Source organism: Lepus europaeus, chromosome 9 (genome assembly GCF_033115175.1).
Source record: "Lepus europaeus isolate LE1 chromosome 9, mLepTim1.pri, whole genome shotgun sequence".
NCBI lineage: Eukaryota > Metazoa > Chordata > Mammalia > Lagomorpha > Leporidae > Lepus > Lepus europaeus.
Genome location: NC_084835.1, coordinates 22889686 through 22908753, shown reverse-complemented (window position 1 = coordinate 22908753; position 19068 = coordinate 22889686). Strand labels below are relative to the sequence as shown.

Genomic DNA, 19068 nt, shown 5'->3' with positions numbered 1-19068 from the left:
CCACGCCCCAACTCTGCCTTTAAAAAAAAAAAAAAAAAAAAAAAAAAAAAAGTTGAAGACATTGTGTTCCATCACAGAAGTTCTGAGAATGTGCACTTGGCTTCCCAGAACCAAATGGCATGTCCTCAGTTGAAGCCATTCATTCAGGACTTGGCCCAGGAATTAGTGACGCCCAACAACCTCCGAAATTCCCCTTTAAGAGAGGGCACTGTGGCACAGTGGGTTAAGCCACTGCTTAGGACGCCTGCATCCCATAGCACAGTGCCCAGGATGGAGTCCCCACTCCCGATTACAGATTCCTGCTGATAGACATCCTTGGGGTGTGGGGGGAGGGCCAGCAGATGATGCCAACCACGTGGGAGACCCTGATGGAGCTCCTGGCTCTTGGCTTCAGCCTGGCCCAGCCCTTGTTGTTGTGGACATCTGGGGAGTGAGCCAGCAGACGGAAAGATGGAAGATCTCTCTCTCTCTCTCTCTCTCTCTCACCTCTGCCTCGTTGGTGCTTTGAGGCATTGTAATCCCAGTGGTAAGAGCTACCATTGAAGGGAACGAGCACCGTCTGCCAGAATTCCTCAGTGCTGCTAAGCGAGACGGAGCTTGGCAGATTCTCTATCAGGCAGCTTTCCACTCTAAGATTCTGTGAGTCAATACAATAAAATTCTAAAGTAAACATTCGAGTAAAGTGAATATACAGTTCTACTGATAAAATAATCGGCTGCAAATGCAGATATGATCATTTATGGTGCTGAAGCTTCCGTGACTATAATAATTACAATATGTATAAAAGGGTAGCAATTCAAACACTGAGCACGACATGTCTTTAAAATAGTAAATTTGGGTCTGGCAAGAACAGCTAGATTTCAGGATGGAAACGGACAGGGGACACCCCTCTCAGAAAGTTGAAATCTGAACTCAAAAGATTCAGGCGTTACAAAACTTGGAGCTGACAGGCTTGAATTGTGTCCACACTTCCTAACTGGGAAGCGCTTTCAAGGCCGGACACTTAGAACCCCGCCTCTCTTGCTGTTTCAATATTGACAAACTGTCCTGCCCAGCCAGTTTCTCAGAGCCACTGTGGGAGTCACAGCAGGTAAAGTGGACTTCTCACTTTGCAGACTTTGGAGTAGGACAAATGGTGTGTTATTTATTGTTTTCACTCAGGAAGGTCTTGGGGAGAAATTACCTGGGTAGATAATGTGTCTGGAAAATGTGTAGCATGAAGAGGACAGAAACCCGAAAACAGGGTCATTGTGCCAAGGAAGCTCCTGGGAAAGACTCCAGAGCTTTCATTTTGATCGTTTTATTGGTTGCTAAATACTAACCCCGAAGTCACAACATTATGAAGAGTAAGATTATGGTAGTGGGGGGAGGGCACTTAGCCTAGCAGTTAAGATACCTGCGTCCCCTTCTGGAGCAGCTGGGTTCACTTCCTGGCTCTGGCTCCTGACTCCGGCTCCTTGCGAATGCAGACCCTGAGACGCAGCGATGATGGCTCAAGTAATTAGGATCCTGCTGCCCACACGGAAGACCCGGATTCAATCCCCTGCTCCTGGCTTCAGTTGAAGGCCACGGCAGGCATTTGAGGGTTGAACCAGCAGATAGGATCTCTGTGTGTGTGCCCCCTAGTCTCTCTGCCTCTCAAAAAAAGAGTATGGGAGTGAGTTTAAGTGATTTGTCCCCTCCTGTTTTTTGCTGTTTGTTGATTTGTCACTGAGCTTCCTAGTGACTGCCCTTTGCTCAGAGATCAGTACAAACTTTAAAATAATTCATCGGAAAACTCTTGCTTATTCTCCCTTGCAAATATTCTTCACTCGCTCTTTTTATTTGGCATCTCCTCAAATTCTGTTTTTTTTTTTTTTTTTTTTGACAGGCAGAGTGGACAGTGAGAGACAGAGACAGAGAGAAAGGTCTTCCTTTTTTGCCGTTGGTTCACCCTCCAATGGCCGCCGCGGTAGCGCGCTGCGGCCGGCGCACCGCGCTGATCCGATGGCAGGAGCCAGGTGTTTATCCTGGTCTCCCATGGGGTGCAGGGCCCAAGGGCTTGGGCCATCCTCCACTGCACTCCCTGGCCACAGCAGAGAGCTGGCCTGGAAGAGGGGCAACCGGGACAGGATCGGTGCCCCGACCGGGACTAGAACCCGGTGTGCCGGCGCCGCTAGGCGGAGGATTAGCCTATTGAGCCGCGGCGCCGGCCCAAATTCTGTTTTTAAGATAATCTTTTTTTCTGATGTCCAATTGTTCTAGGGAAACGAATTGAGCAATTTAATTGTATCAGACGCAATTCATTCCAAGTGACCTGAGGACAGAACAAAGCATTCAGACTTTGCATCCTGGCCCGTGCAGGATCTCTGTGAGAAGCTGTACTTCAGGCAGAGTTCTCTCTGTCCTGCCAGCCAAGCTGCGCATTTCCCCAGCTCTCCCGCCACCATGAAGGGGATCTTCTCAAAGCCCACCCTTGTTCTAGCCATCTCCATGTGGGCTGCTTTTGCATCAGGTGAGTTGCTTCTCCTGGATCTGTGGTGGTACCAGAGTCAAGGGGAAATCAGCTAGAGGCGTGCCAGTCAGTTGTGTTTCATCCTAATTCCTCATGTTACAGTCCAGAGAAAGGATTCACACAATAGCGTTAGCTTTACAACTGGGAGTCAAATCCAAACCTTCCAAATCCAGGACTACTGAGGCTTCCAAAAAGCCAGGTTACCATCCAGGACATTCATATCTTAGAAATGGGGTGCAGGCAGGGTGGCTCAGTAAGTTAAAGCCCTGGCCTGTAGCATCGGCATCCCATATGGGTACCAGTTCAAGTCCTGGCTGCTCCATTTCTGATCCAACCCCCTGTTATGGCCTGGGAAACAGTAAAAGATGGCCCAAGTCCGTGGGCCCCTGAACTCAAATGGGAGACACAGAAGAAGGTCCTGGCTCCTGGCTTCAGTTGGGCCTAGCTCCAGCCATTGCAGCCATTTGGGGAGTGAACCAGTGGGTAGAAGACCTCTCTCTCATTCTCTCTGCCTCTCTGTAGCTCTACCTTTCAAATAAATACATAAATGTTAAAAAATAAAATAAATCTCAGAAATGCCCATTATGACCGTCGGTATGCTTACGTATCACAAATCCAGAAAGGACTTCCTTTGGCTGTGTGCAAACACTCTCAGGTGCTCCTCTGGTTAATGGGCAGTGTCGGCGACCGTGGTGCTCGTGGTTCATGTGCAGGTGTGCTCTGTGGGCCTCAGCATCTTCTTCCATTCTGAAATTTCCACACTGAAATTCTTTCTCATTTCTCTTTGATATCTTACTCTCCATTAGCTCGCTCTCTCACTCCGACTTTTTTTCCAAGCTTCTCATATCTTAACACATAGGAAAACTCAGAATTGTTCTTCACGCCTCTTGTACCTGAAGAGAAAAACAAAGGAGGTCTCCTCTTCGTCCCTGTCGCTCTCCTCTGGAGGGATCCAGGTGGATTTCCAGCTTGTTCAGCCTCCCCTCCGTCCTCCGAGCATGCCCGCTGGCCTGGGCTCCCCACGGGTACACCAGGCACACCGAGACTCAGCTGCTCCGTCTCCCTGACAGTCACTCTCTCAGAGTTGGCCCTCTGTGTGCCCTTTTCCAATAGTCAGGTTTAACCAAGGGAACACTCCACACATCCCACAAACCCATGCCGTCTCAGTCTCCGGGAAGTTTCTCATCGCTGTCCCCTGAGAATACCTGTATCTTCTCTGTTCCCTGGCACGCAGCCCATCCTCCAGGCTGCTACAATGGGTGTCTTTTTTTAGTGCAAATCTTATCTTAGTTCTGCTAAACCTAAAAGCCTTCGTAATGTTCATGAAAAATGTGGGCCATGGATAAACTATGCATGGATTTTAATTTTTTTTGGCACTCAAATAAACATGTTTTTCCTTGTACTTCTTGAAGTACCCTTTTATAGCCCCTACTACTGTCCAGGGCTTCCCAGCTCCCATTTAAATTTTTTTTTTTTTTTTAGAAATATTTAGTAACTTTCTTTAAAGGTTTATTGTATTTATCTTGGAAGTCAGAGTTAGAGAGAGAGAGAGAGACCGAAAGAGAAAGAGCTCTTCCATCTGCTGGTTCATTCCCCAAATGGCCACAATGGCCAGGGCTGGGCCAGGCTGAAGCCAGGAGGCCGAAGGCCATCTTCCACTGCTTTCCAAGGCATATTGGCAGGAAGCTGGATCGAAGTGGAGCAGCTAGGACATGAGCTGGTGCCCTTATGGGATGCTGGCATCACGGATGGTGGCTTTACCTGCTTTACCAAAATACTGTCCCTCCATTTATTTTATTATTTTTTAAATTTATTTTTGACAGGCAGAGTGGACAGTGTGAGAGAGAGACAGAGAGAAAGGTCTTTCTTTTGAAGTTGGTTCACCCTCCAATGGCTGCTGCGGCCGGTGCACCGTGGCCAGCGCACCGCGCTAATCCGAAGCCAGGAGCCAGGTGCTTCTCCTGGTCTCCCATGGGGTGCAGGACCCAAGGACTTGGGCCATCCTCCACTGCACTCCCGGGCCACAGCAGAGAGCTGGCCTGGAAGAGGGGCAACCGGACAGAATCCAGCGCCCCAACCGGGACTAGAACCTGGTGTGCTGGCGCCGCAAGGCGGAGGATTAGCCTAGTGAGCCGCGGTGCTGGCCCCTCCGTTTACTTATATATCTAATAACTATATGAAGGTATTTCAAAATGCTTGTGGGGGAATTAGAATTAAAAGACAAGTTTGTTTTTGTGGGAAAATATTAAAATCCATGCAGAGTTTTTTCATAACACTCAACTACCATAATTGAGTGTTATGAAATAACATGTGCTAACATTGTAGACACTGCTTCTGTGGCAGGAGTGGTCCCTGCCCTCACACTGTGCCCTACCAGGGGTGGCAGATACACAGACACCACAGTCCACCAAGTTTTAACATGCACTTTGAGAAGTGCTTTAAAAGGTAAGACTAGGGAGAGTCTGCAGCACTTAAGCTGGATCTGACATTCTCAACCCCTGCCCAGCTCAGCAGGATGGGACCTCCACACTGGGCAGGTGTGGCCAAAAAGGTGAGCCTCTGTCTCTCCCTAGCTTACAGCTTAGGACAAAGATTTCTCCCCGGGAGAGGAAGGTCACCAATGTTTTTCATGGCTCTGCTCCAGCTCCGTATTACTGAAGCTATGTTCCAGGAGAGCAAGGCCAGGACGTAGGGGCCCTGTTTTGCCACTGCTTCCATTCTGCCCCAGGTGAGAACAGTGGGATCATGGCAGCTGGCTTGTAGGTTGGAGCTTCCACACTGGAAGGAAACAAGCCGAGAGGATCAGAGGCCACTGCCTCTGCACAGTGTCCTGCACATAAAGCGGATGACAGAGGTAAGCAGGCCACCGTCCAGAGCAGCAGAGACATTTTCCTGGGACGAAGAGGCAAGCGTAAGAACAGAGAGCTCCAGAGACTTCTGCAAGGAAGACTACAGAGTTATTGCAGAAAAAGAGAAGGTGACTCTGCATTTGGAATAGAATGGGAAAATTCGAGCCTAAGGGCCTGCCAAAACTGCCAGATTTGGTTGGTTGGCAGTGACAAGGAAACAGGTGGCTCTGTGAGAACAGTAAGTGCTTTCCCAGAAAGAAAGAACCAGAAATAGACTGCTATGAAGAACTCCCTGGGGGTCAGAGCAAACCTCAAAAGCTGGTCCCAAAACCACACTGTAAAGGGGGGAGTGGGTGTCAAATTTTAATTGGATCACAATATGGAGTAATTTATGCCTCTGAGGATTTTCTTAAGAGAAATTTGATTTGTAAAAAAATGTTTGAAGTTATCTACTTGAAAGGCAGAATGGCAGAGAGAGAGGAAAAGAGAGATCTTCATCTGCTGGTTCACTCTCCAAATGCCCACAACAGGGTTGGACCAGTCCAAAGCCAGGAACCAGGAAATCCAACCAGGTCTCTCTTGTGGGAGGCAGGGGCCCAAGTACTTGTGTCACCGGAGAAAAGCCATGGGTTCTTGTCTTCACGCAAGAAAGAATTCAGGTGTGAGACAGAGAGCAAAGCAATAAGATTGTATTGGGGACAGGGCACCTGTCAGAATGGAAGGGATAGGGAGAGAGTGTCCAGTCACTAGGACTGGGGAGAGCTAGGTTACATGGTTGAATGGACAGAATACACCTGGGCAGGCCAGGCGGGTGGCTCAGCAGAGAGCAGAGAGCTGAGCAAGCAGTCTTTGTTTAGACTCCCAGTTTTTAAAGGAGTCTCTTTACTCCTCCCCCCTTCTCCTTTAGGGTAAAGGGTTTTGCAAATTCCTCCCCAGGTTTGCTGGACCTGAGGGGCCCCATGTTATCAGGTCAGGTAACCCCTTTGGGCCTAAGGAGAGAGAATTCTCCTGGGAGCTTTCCTTGGAAGACGGCTGGGACCACCTGGCAGGTTATCAGGGTCTGGGCAGGACTTTGAGGTGCAAAATGCTGGGCTTCTGGGGCTTCCTCAGCAGATGCTGGTTTCTTCAGGCCCCTCTCACACAAACAGGCTAATTTCTTTCTTTCTTTTTTTTTTTTTTTGACAGGCAGAGTGGACAGTGAGAGAGAGAGACAGAGAGAAAGGTCTTCCTTTTGACGTTGGTTCACCCTCCAATGGCCGCCGCGGTAGCGTGCTGCGGCCGGCGCACCGCGCTGATCCGATGGCAGGAGCCAGGTGCTTCTCCTGGTCTCCCATGGGGTGCAGGGCCCAAGCACTTGGACCATCCTCCACTGCACTCCCTGGCCACAGCAGAGAGCTGGCCTGGAAGAGGGGCAACCGGGACAGGATCGGTGCCCCGACCGGGACTAGAACCCGGTGTGCCGGCGCCGCAAGGCGGAGGATTAGCCTATTGAGCCGTGGCGCCGGCCTTTAATGAAAGTCTTAAGGCATCCCAATCCAGCTACTCCATGGTAATCTGTAACTCAGAGCATGTTTTTTTTTTGTTTTGTTTTGTTTTGTTTTTTTGACAGGCAGAGTTAGACAGTGAGAGAGACAGAGAGAAAGGTCTTTCTTTTTCCATTGGTTCACCCCCCAAGTGGCCGCTACGGCTGGTGCACTGCGCCAATCCGAAGCAAAGAGCCAGGTGCTCCCTCTTGGTCTCCTATGCGGGTGCAGGGCCCAAGGACCTGGGCCATCCTCCACTACCCTCCCGGGCCACAGCAGAGAACTAGACTGGAAGAGGAGCAACCGGGACAGAACTGATGCCCTAACCGGGACTAGAACCCAGGGTGCCAGCGCTGCAGGTGGAGGATTAGCCTAGTGAGCTGCGGCGCCAGCCTAGCATGTTTTCTAAAAACAGCTTCAGGGATCACTGTGTCTGTCATTCACCCATGACAGGCAAGGGCCAGCATTCAGATCCACAGAGGGTGAGGGGCAGAAGGTTCCTGATTCTACACTCCTCTAGAGAGAAAAGTCCCCAAAAAGGGACCCAGCCTGTCCAGAAGGGATCTGATGCTTCCTGGGTGCCAGCGCCTCCCTCATCCTACCTCTTCCCTGAAGGCAGAAGACAGAGAAGCAACTCCTCCATGTGTGCTTTGTCTTCCAGATTACCCTCTTCCATTGGGCTACAAGGAAGCTTACTTAGAACAGACAAAGGTGAGCTCTGTTTCCTTGCAGAGAGTTCTGGTTTTGGTCCCAGCCCCAGCTCCTCCTTCTGGCAGGTGGTCGACAGAGGGAACTTGCATGGGAATGACACAACCATGGAAGCTGAGTCACCAAGTACCTGCAGCACATTTTATATGTTCCTGAGCCCTCTTCCTGTGCGTTATCCCAGTCAGCTCCTACAACTCCCCTGCGGATAGAAGGTAAGGATTTTGCACCACCAAATGGATGACCAGGTCCCAGATCAAATTCAGGTTGGTCCTACATTGCAGTGGACACTCTTTCATAGTGTGCCTGGCCACATATCCCTCCTCCTTCATACCAAGACGCTATGATCTGTCAGCCCCCTCCTATGTCCTACCCTGCTGTGACCAGTTTCGAGCTGCTGCCATCTAAGGCATCACATATGATAAGCACTCAGCCATGTTCATGAGAACGTCTAACCTTGAGAGACATTTCCTACTTTTGCTACCTACCAGTCACATTTTGTGGTTGGTAGGGTCAAGGGTTTTCATCTTTTGCAAACATTTCTTTTCAAATCTATTTTTTAAATGATTTAGTTGTTTATTTGAAAGGCAGAATTATAGAGAGAAAGAAAAGGTGTGTGTGTGTGCGTGCGCGAGAGAGAGAGAGAGAGAGAGAAATAGAACACTTCTATCTGCTGATTCACTCTCCAGATGGCTGCAACAGCCGGAGCTGGGCTGGTCTGAAGCCAGGAGCTGGGAGCCTCCTCTGGTCTCCCATACGGGTGCAGGGACACAAACACTGAGTCATCTTCCATAACATTCCCAGGCCATTAGCAGGGAACTAGATCAGAAGTGGAGCAACCAGGACTTGAACCGCTGCCCATGTGGGATGCCAGTGTCATATAGCTACGCCACAACACCAGTATCCTTCATCTTTTTTTTTTTTTTTCATTTGTTTATTTATTTGAAAGGCAGAGTAAGAGAGAGAGAGACAGACAGAGAGAGAATATCTTCCATCCACTGGTTAACTGCCCAAATGGCCTCAATGGCCAGGGCACTCCCCAAATAGCTCCAATAGCTGGGGGTGGGCCAGGCCAAAGCCAGGAACCAGGAACTCCATCTAGCTCACCCACGTGGGTGGCAGGGACCCCAGTATTTGGGCCATCTGCTGCTGCTTTCCCAGGCACATTAGCAGGGAACTAGATTGGAAGCAGAGCAGCTGGGACTTGAACCAGCACTACACTATGCAATGAGGGCATCACAAACTACAGTTTAACCCGCTGTGCCACAACACCAGCCCCAGATTTTCATCTTAATAAGGAATTTACGTGGGACTATGGAGTGCACAGATTAGATATAACCTTACAATTATATACACCTTGGTGGTGCTAAGCGCCAGGATCCAACATAGGCTTCTAAAGGCCATTCTCCCAACTCCCTGTCTGCTGCTCCTTCCTCCACCTCCTCCCCTGGCTTCTAGCGCTGATAATGGTCCAAGGGCCTGGGGGACAGGGTCTAAAGCAGTGGTCTGTGTCTCACCTTCAGGCTGAATGCAAGAAGAACATCAACAGGTGCTGGCTTTTGTCCTACTTCCAGCCTAGTAAGCTCATATGTGGCAGTGACCAGGTCACCTACGGTGGGGAGTGCCATCTCTGCTTCAAAATCCTGTAAGTATGATCTTCTTCTGAGCCTCAGCCCAGGAGCCTAATGCAGGCCAACCCAGGATGACATCCTCATCCCGCGTCCTGCGTCACCCAGGTGGATCTTCCCCTCCAGAGTCTCCTGCATTTCTTCCCCCCTGCCCTGTTTTTCCGAAAGGTTTATGGGACCCTTTCAGACCTTGCAGAGGCAGGGAGCCACTGAGGTGAGGGACCAAGTGGAGGGATCTCAGCAGCAGTAGCTGGCATCCAGATCATGTGTCCATAGAACACCCAGCCCCCAGCCAGGCCTGGTGAAGCATCTTCCCAGCTAGTGGTTCACTGAGCTTTGAATGGCATTATTCCTCAATATTCCTTTAGTTGTCAGCACAGTATGTGGTTTATTCTTTGGGCCCATCATGTGTTAGAAGCTTTGGGTGCCACCCTAGTAAAATGCCAACTGTGTTGGCCCAGTGTGAGTGGGGAGGTGTACTAAGGAGCATCCAGGAAGCTCCTTAGGGGGGGAGCTTTCTTCTTTAAAGGGGAAATTCACACTCTTGCCTAGATAACTTTTGGAGAGTAGGTCCAGAATCTTAAAAGAAAAAAGCAAAGACACAGAGATCAAACTCTTGTCTCTCTCCCCTTCCTCCTCCTGGCCTTTCCCCAAGAGAAGGAACAATAATCTTTTTGACTGGAATGGGAAACATTTGGCTGGGCATAATTGGACTCCTTTATTTTATTTTATTTTATTATTATTTTTTTTTTGCATTCCTTGCTACAAACACTAAAACACAAACTAGAAATCATAAGAGTTGTGAATGCCAGTCTCAATTGCTGGCACAGACACCTGGCAATCAGAACATACAGCCTGGGGACCCCCAGCACCTCGGACTCAAAGGCCACCAGAGGCAGGAGATGCCTGAGAGAGTGCCTCCAAAGAGCTCCCTTTCACTACAAAGAAAAAAAAAAAACACACACACACACACACACCAAAAAAAACTATGTACTTAGCAGTTGTCCTGAGGATATCAAGAAAAATTTTAACTTGTACCAATCTAATTTGTGTTAATGCTAACTTAATTACAGAAGTAGTGTTTTCATGGAGGAAAGACTCCCAAGGGCCTTCCTTCTCCATTTTTTCTGCTAGCCCTGCCCAAAGCTCCCTTTCCAAAGAAGACATCAAAGCCAGAGAGGAGTGACTTGCCAAAGGTCTCATAGCTATCAACAGGCTGAAATGGATATATAATTTTTTCAACTGAGGTGAAATTCAGATGACACAAAATTAATTACTGTAAAGTGAACAAATCAGTGGCAATTGTCTCCTATACACTGATGTTCCAAAGCTAATGCTTTCCCAGGCCAGCTAGGGAGTGCCAGCCCCAATAAATAAATCTTTTTTTTAAAAGATCACTATCAGCAGAATGTTTTCTCCTCAAACTCACGCAAAGATTATGAGGTAAAATTATGTTATATTATTTGCCCCAGAGGGGAAAACATAATTTCAGAATATTTTCTTTCAGATTTGAAGGGCTTAACGTAACTAAACTGCACGATGGATCATGTGTAAGTAAATCACTTTTACTTTTCAGAACTAAGTCAGATATATTTAAGAACTCATGGTTGTAGAGAATTTTAATGTTATGAAAAATTTTAAACATATGAAAGTAGACACAATAATATGCATAATGAACCTCATATTCCTACCACATAGATTCAATACATTGTAAAGTTTCTGCCCATTTCCTTCCTCTGTTCTTTTTCTCTATTGTCTTTGATGAAGTTTATTAACCCAAGTGTCAGGCATCACCTCAGACTCCTCCATGCTCCAGAATGTACCTTTAATAAGCCAGCTTCCTTAACACTCACAACGTCGTTATCACACTGAATTATTGCTGTGTCATCTGAGAGGAAGACACAGCAATACCTCATACCCAGAAGACACATGTTTTGACCTAATAATCCAACAGTAAAGCACACCTGTTCTACCCTCTCTTGTTCTTCTCATGCCCAGTATCTGAGATAATGACAAAAAGCCCTCACTGGAATGTGAACAGTTATTCTGAAGCTGAATGGAGCAGAACTTTCGTCAGCCCTAGGTCTAGATGCTGTGTCACTGACTTTGGGGCCATTGGATCTAAGCAAGAATATCTGATGCCACTGAGCTATTTATGGCTTGATGAGGCCTGGCAATAGGACTGGGACAAATCCTTGCAGAAGAGGAGAATAAAGTAAAGCAGGACGATTATATCTAATTTAGTAGTAATTATATCACAATATTCTCCAATACGATCTTCATCAAGAGTTCATATGCTCATCTGGTTCACAAAGCAGCATGTGTGGTACTCCCTTAGGAAAGGTCCAGACGTTGGATGTTTCTGTATCCATTAAAGAGAAATCAGAAGACTGCTAGGCATGTTCATTTGGGGTAACTATAAAGAGAACTCACATGATTCCTACCCCAACAGAGTCTCGATGACATGGGCTAATTTATAAAAAATTCTGAATTCCTTCCTCTCACATTTGGACCCCACCTCAATCCTTTGCCCTTATCAAATGCACCACTAGCCTTATGTCTGTTTCAAACTCTTAGTGTCAAAGGGATGTTCTGAGAGGCAGCATTACAGAGGTAGAGACACAGAGAGAGGTCTTCCATCTGCTGATTCACTCCCCCAAATGGCTGCAACCACCAGAGCTGGGCCAATCCAAAGTCAGGAGCCAGGAGCTTCTTCCAGGTCTACCACATGCATGCATGGGTCTAAGCACTTGGGCCATCTTCCACTGCTCTTCCAGACCATAAGCAGACAGCTGGATCAGAAGTGGAACAGCCGGAACTTGAACCAGTGCCCATATGGGATGCCGACACTGCAGGCAGAGGGTAAACTTACTACGCCACAGTGTCAGATACTTGTAAACTTGGGATACCTACAGAATGATGTCCAGAGTGTTCCAAGGATCACTCATGTGCTAAAGTGCACATAGAGATTTGATAAATAAATGCTTCTGTGCTCATATACATGCATACATGATTTCACTAAGAGCCAGCCTTAGTGAAAAAAGGGTGGGACTACAATGGGCTGCTGGTCACTCCCTAAAATCAGTCCTAGAGAAACAACTGAAATTTGAGGGAAGCAGTGATTCCAGAAGAAAAAAGGGAGAAAGGTAGAGGGAAAGAAACAGAGAGCAGAGAAGAGAAGGAAGAGGACAAGGAGAAGAAGAGGAAGAGGAAGGGGAGGAAGAAACATGAGACCACTCTTGGGGAGACAGAAGGCTATCGTGAACTGACCTGGGCTTGGTGGAGGGGGCTGCAGCCTTGAGGGAGGGCAGAGGTGTGAGTATGGAGCAGGGCTGGAGGACCCAGGCCACACAGCCTTGGAGGGCTCGTTACTGACCTTTCGCTGCAGGAACTGGCTGCAACAACCCTGAGCAGGCCATTTCTAAGGAATGACGTTTGGGCAAGAAGTATATTATATAGATCACAAAACATGTGTCCTACAAAATTTTATATTCAAATATTATAATATAAATCCTATTCTTAAGATAGGTCTAAGATCTAGGCCAGCACCACAGCTCATTTGGCTAATCCTCTGCCTGCAGCACCGGCACCCCAGGTTCTAGTCCTGGTTGGGGTGCCAGATTCTGTCCCAGTTGCTCCTCTTCCAGTCCAGCTCTCTGCTGTGGCCTGGGAAGGCAGTGGAGGATGGCCCAAGTGCTTGGGCCCTGCACCCACATGGGAGACCAGAAGGAAGCCCCTGGCTCCTGGCTTCGGATCGGCACAGCACACCAGCTGTAGCGGCCATTTTGGGGGTGAACCAATGGAAGGAAGACCTTTCTCTCTGTCTCTCTCTCATTGTCTAACTCTGCCTGTCATTAAAAAAAAAAAAAAAAAAAAAAGATAGATCTAAAATCGTTATCACATAAAAAAAGCACACACTGAGAAACAAATCCAGCAGAGTCTGCAAAAAGAAAAGAAGTTAGGATGATGAAATATTTTCTTAAAGTCTATTGTTAATTAGGAAAAATTAGTCTAGAATCAAAGAAATGGGGAAAATAAAGAAATCATATTCAAAATAGCCCAGCACAAAAATCCTAGGTAATGTCAACATGGATGTATGGGAAGCTAAGAGGCCATGAGAGGTGCCAATATTTGGCACAGAAATACTGTAGCAGGATTGCAGTACAATGGGTTAAACCACGGCTTGGGATGTCTGCAGCCCATATTTATCATTCATTTACATGAAAGGCAGACAGAGAAATCTTCAGTCCCCCCATCCATTCCCTAAATGGCTGCAATAGTCAGGCTTGGGCCAGGCAAAAGCCAGGAACTAGAAACACCACCTGGGTCTCTCACATGGTGGCAGGGGTGCAAGAACCAGGATCATCCTCTGCTGTCTTTTAAGGCATATTAGCAGGAAGCTGGACTGAAAGCAGAGCATCCAGGATTGGAACTGGCATTCAGATACGGGATGCCAGTGTTGCAAGTAGTGGCTTTAATCCACTGTGCCCCAAAGCTGGCCCCTACTTTTTAGGCAAGGTAAGAAATTAAATATATAGCTCATGGTTCAGCATTCCCAAGCCTAGGAAATCACAGAAATTCTCTCATTGCTTTGTAAACATTTACCTGTATTGCAAACATTTACTGCAGTGACATTCAGGTGGCAGTTGTCAGGTTTGTGGACAAGAAACCAACTGTGGAGGGATCCTCAGCTGATCAATGCTGCTTTCAGAAGAAATCAGGTGTACAGTTAGCAATCTGGGCAGACCTTTCACTTTTCTATTTTAAAAAAACATATATTTGAAAGGCAGAGGGAGAGAGAAAAGAGACAGAGATCTTCCATCCACTTGCATACTCCTCAAATGGCCGCAACAGCCAAGTCTGGGCCAAGCCAAAACCAGAACCAAGAACTCCATCCTGGTCTCCCACGAGGATGGGAGGAGCCCAAGCACTTGTGGCAAATTCTGCTTCCTTCCCAGGGGAATTAGCCGAAATCCAGATCAGAAATGGAGTGGCCAGGTCTCAAGCCAGCGCTCCAATATGGGCTGCTGGCGTCACAAGCAGCGGCTTAACCTGCTGTGTCACAACACCCTCGGAGGTCGTATTAAAGCACTGTCCAGAGAGGAGAAGCAAGGGACTGAATACTGCAAACAACACAACTGCCATTAAGTGTCCTGAAAATAAAACAGACACAATGATACAAATTCTCATAAGTACACAAGACGGAAAGGTACATGTTGAATTCATGAGAGCGGTTAGCTATCACGTGAGGAAAATGGGAATGAATGAATAGCCCCTTCCCACAGGCCTCCACCAAAACAGCACAGAAACTGTATGCAGCAAGATCACAACAAAAATAACGATTTTAACAGAAGGACCAACAATTGCCGCTTAGCGGCTGACCACATGCCCTGCGCTGTGCCACAGGACGTTCTGGTTTCTCCCCACCTGTGCTCCACACAGCCGCCTCACGGGGAGGGCGCTGCCGTTAGCAACATTCACACTCCAAGACACAGAGGTCCGCAGTGGCGGTGGACATGCTCAGGACCACAGAGTGCTCTCTGACATCACGTTCTACGCCCCCGACCTCCAAGTGCTCTGACAGCATCCTGCCTCAGCTCAACTCCACTGCCTCTGCCCACACTTTTGTGCCGTGGGAGTTGTCAGAGACTCTGCTGGGGTCCACAATCACTCAGGTATCCACAGACTTCCCTCTCCTTTTCTCTGCCCACTTCCACTCTTTAGCCTACAATGAACTTCAGATGTCTTGAGTCTGCGTTAATTCAGAGGATAATTGTTTGGCATTCCTCCTGCTGCACTAAGGGTATGGTTAGCAAAGTGATAGCCTTTTTTATTTTTCCTCAATTTCTCCAAATTAGGTTTCTCTCTAAGCAGATACTTCTCTTGCAGGAAAATCCTTGAATTTACCATGAAGAATAATCTGAATCTCCAGATGACCAATTGTATCCCCTTTGGAGAATTCTGATGCTCGAGGAAACCGCTGGTTAGGATCAAACTCATTGATTTGCTCTTTCAGTATATGATTCTCAGCAAAAATCTGGCTGGCCACCATTTCTCTTCGTTAATAAAAAGCTTGTTCAACTAGTCAGGTATTCTGTGTTCTCATTCCCAAACTACAAAACTCATACCATGAGCTTCCAGGCTACTGTCAGCAAATGATCTGGTGAACCTAAAAAGAGGGAACAGGTGCCTCCGTAGCAGTATGCTTCCAGCCTGAGGGCACTGGTCATTATGGGGCTGAACATGTGCCATGCAAGTGACATGGCTTCCAAGACAACAGGTTTGGGTTTCAGAATTTTCAACCAGAATTTCATTCAAAGGAAATGCATTGTGCATAATACCTGGAGTTGTGCCTGGCCACAGTGAGATTTCTAAATACTTCACAATTACTAACTTAAGTCTTTTTTTTTTTTTTTTTTTTTTTGACAGGCAGAGTGGACAGTGAGAGAGAGAGAAACAGAGAGAAAGGTCTTCCTTTCCTTTTGCCGTTGGTTCACCCTCCAATGGCTGAAACGGCCGGCGCGCTATAGCTGGCGCATTGCGCTGATCCGAAGCCAGGAGCCAGGTGCTTCTCCTGGTCTCCCATGTGGAGACAGGATCAGAAGTAGAGCAGCTGGGTCTTGAACCAGCGCCCATATGAATGCCAGCACTGAAGGTGGCGGCTTTACCTGCTATTCCACAGTGCCCGCCCCTGAGCCTTGCTTTTAAGTTTTTTTTTTTTTTTTTTTTTTTTTTTTTTTTTAAGACTTAAGTTAGTGGCCGGTGCCGCAGCTCAATAGGCTAATCCTCCGCGGAGGCCGGCACCCCAGGTTCTAGTCCCGGTTGGGCGCTGGATTCTATCCCGCTTGCCCCTCTTCCAGGCCAGCTCTCTGCTATGGCCCGGGAGTGCAATGGAGGATGGCCCAAGTCCTTGGGCCCCTGCACCCATGTGGGAGACTTGGAAGAAGCTCCTGGCTCCTGGCTTTGGATTGGCGCAGCTCTGGCTATTGCGGCCATCTGGGGAGTGAACCAGCAGATGGAAGATCCCTCTGTCTCTCTGCCTCTTTTTCTCTTTGTGAGTAACTGTGACTTTCAAGTAAAATAAATAAATCTTAAAAAAAAAAAAAAAAAAGTAAGGCTCAGAGGGTTTCACACAGCTCCATGAGGAGGTTTCTACTAAAGGCCAATTGTGTAGAACCTTATGGGAAAATTTGGTTCTGGCCATAGGGAAACATATGTAAAGAGAAAGGATGAAGAAGTGCACTTGTGTTAATAAATGTGTCTCCTTTCTTGATACGCGTTAATGTTTTTTAAGTTTCCCCAAATTATAAGCTGCAGGTTAATAATATCACCCAGGAGTTAGGAAATTCACTCAGCACAGTCTACTACTGACAGAAGTCATGGTTGCTTGCTTCAACTTCTCAGTTTACAGCATAAAAATAATGACACTAGATTGAGATTCTTTCAGAAGTTCTGAAATGAATCTCAGGCAACATGCAGTAATAATAAATAAGGAGCTGGGCCAGTGCTGTGGCGCAGCAGGTTAACGCCCTGGACTGAAGCACCAGTATCCCTTATGGGTGCCAATTCTAGCCCTGGCTGCTCCTATTCTGACCCAGCTCTCTGCTATGGCCTGGGATAGCAGTACAAGATGGCCCAAGTCCTTGGGCTCCTGTACCCACATAGGAGACCCGGAAGAGGCTTCTGGCTCCTGGCTTCTTGAATTTCCTTATAACACAGAGATGCTACAAAAAAAATTTTTTTTTGACAGGCAGAGTGAACAGTGAGAGAGAGAAAGAGAGAGAGAGAGAGAGAGACAGAGTCAGTCTCTCTCCTGACAGAGTCAGTTCACCCTCCACTGGCCGCTGTGGCCGGCACACCATGCTGATCCAAAGGCAGGAGCCAGGTGCTTCCTCCTGGTCTCCCATGCAGGTGCAGGGCCCAAGCACTTGGGCCATCCTCCACTGCATTCCTGGGCCACAGCAGAGAAATGGACTGGAAGAGGAGCAACCAGGACAGAATCTGGTGCCCCAACCAGGACTAGAACCCGGGGTGCTGGTGCCGCAGGCAGAGGATTAGCCTATTGAGCCGCAGCGCCGGCTGAGATCCTACAATTCTAAAAAGGTTTTTTGTTTTGTTTCCAAAGATTCATTTATTTATTTATTATTTATCTATTTATTTATTTATTTGTTTATTTGAAAGTCAATTACAGAGAGAGGGAAAGACAGGGAGAGAGAGATCTTCCATTTGCTGTTTCATTTCCCAAATAGCCACAATTGCCAGGACTGGGCCAGCCCTAAGCTAGGAGCTTCATCCACATCTCCCACATGGGTGCAGGGGCCCAAGAAGTTGGGCCACCTTCCTCTGTTTTCTCAGGCACATTAGCAGGGAATTGGATTGGAAATAGAGCATCTGGGACTTGAACCAGCACCCATATTAGATGCCGGCAATGCATACAGTGCCTTAACCCACTATGCCACAGCACTGGTTCCTCTAAGAAGTTTTAAAGAGAAAAAAAATTAATTTGATAGCACTGTTTAGTGTGGCACATATTTCCCTCAGATGAGAGACCTGCCAATATCTGCAGAAGCAAAATAGTTAGAGATTGAAAACAATGATGAAACACACATGTTTGTTCATTTTCATCTACTTGAGAGGCAGAGCAATGGAGTGTGCATGTGTGTGTGTGTGTGTTCCATCCTCTGGTTCACTCCCCAAATACCTGCAACATCCAGGGCTGGGCCAGGCCAAAGCAAGAAGACAAGAACTCCATCTGGGTATCTAACAAGAGTGACAGGGGCCCAAGCACTTGAGCCATCATTTGCCGCCTCCCAAGATGCATTAGCAGGAAGCTGGATCAGAAGCGGAATAACCAGGACTTTAATTGGTACTCTGTTATGAGATGCAGGCATCCCAAACCATGGCTTAACCTGAAGTACAACATCTGCTCCACGATGGTGAAATTTTTAGTTACCACTAGAACATACATTAGTCTCTAACAACAGCACACATATTTATTTAGTTGTCAGGCAAGGAAATAAGCTGGTAAAAAAAATTATATTGAGGGCTGGTGTTGTGGCACAGCGGCTTAAACCCCTGCTTAGGATTAAAGCATCCCCTATCGGAGTGCCTGTTCTAGTCCTGGCTGCTCCACTTCCAATCCAGCTTCCTGCTAATGTGCTGGGGGGTGGGGCGCAGAGGATGTCCAGGCACTTGTGCCCCTGCCACCCATGTGGGAAATGTGGATTGAGTTCCTGGCATTCAGCTTCAGCTCAGCCCAGCCATGGCTGTTGCATGCATTTGGGGAAACATTAGATCTCTCTCAAATAAATAAAATGACCAATTTAAAAATAAATAGTATCAGGAAAGAGGGCAGCAACTTGTTATTAAGCAGAAAAATCCTTTGGGGTCCAAAACAACTGAAAGAGAAGAAAGGTAAGGGTCTCTGAAGAAACTGAAAAAAGTTACCCAGAAGGGTCTGGGATTCAGGAAACTGAGATGGTGTCTTTTAGTAAAGAGAAAGAAGTCATAGGGTTTTGGGGACACCTCTTAAAACTGGACAGCTATAAAGAGCAGTTACAGAAAGGGGGGCCAGTGCTAGGCCTCCTCCTGTAGCGCCAGCATCCCATATGGACACTGGTTTGAGTCCCGGCTGCTCCTCTTCTAATCCAGCTCTCTGCGATGGCCTGGGAAAGCAGCAGATGATGGTCCAAGTGCTTGGGTCCCTGCACCTGTGTGGGAGACTAGGAGGAGGCTCCTGTCTCCTGACTTTGGATCCGCCCAACTCTGGCTGTTGCAGCCATTTGAGGAGTGAGCCAGCAGATGGAAGTTCTCTCTGTCCCTCCCTATCTGTAACTCTGCCTCTCAACTAAATATTTAATAAAAGAAAA

The 19068-nt window shown here is 47.5% G+C and overlaps 2 protein-coding genes across 9 annotated transcripts in view; one reads left to right on the top strand and one right to left on the bottom strand.

The window, feature by feature from the left end:
* FBXW12 (F-box and WD repeat domain containing 12) overlaps positions 1 to 19068 on the bottom strand; it is an 83111-nt gene that overhangs the window by 51629 nt on the left and 12414 nt on the right. For 5 of the 6 annotated variants that reach the window (XM_062200755.1, XM_062200759.1, XM_062200760.1 and 2 more), the window contains exon 2: positions 3099 to 3387. The gene's annotated coding sequence lies outside the window, so the exon portion shown is untranslated. Of the gene's footprint in view, positions 1 to 3098; positions 3388 to 19068 lie in introns of those variants that run through there. The other variant, XM_062200763.1, reaches the window with a different exon arrangement.
* SPINK8 (serine peptidase inhibitor Kazal type 8 (putative)) lies at positions 1029 to 15275 on the top strand. 3 transcript variants are annotated; one of them, XM_062200770.1, is made up of 6 exons: positions 1075 to 1135; positions 2245 to 2494; positions 7528 to 7577; positions 9095 to 9216; positions 10707 to 10749; positions 15089 to 15275. In XM_062200770.1, the coding sequence occupies exons 2-6, from the start codon at positions 2428 to 2430 to the stop codon at positions 15098 to 15100; spliced, it is 294 nt and encodes a 97-aa protein (XP_062056754.1). In that variant the 5' UTR covers positions 1075 to 1135; positions 2245 to 2427; the 3' UTR covers positions 15101 to 15275. The 3 variants fall into 3 exon arrangements, with proteins under 3 accessions (XP_062056753.1, XP_062056754.1, XP_062056752.1); XM_062200769.1 differs by lacking the exon at positions 10707 to 10749 and having other exon boundaries at positions 1029 to 1090; XM_062200768.1 differs by lacking the exon at positions 10707 to 10749.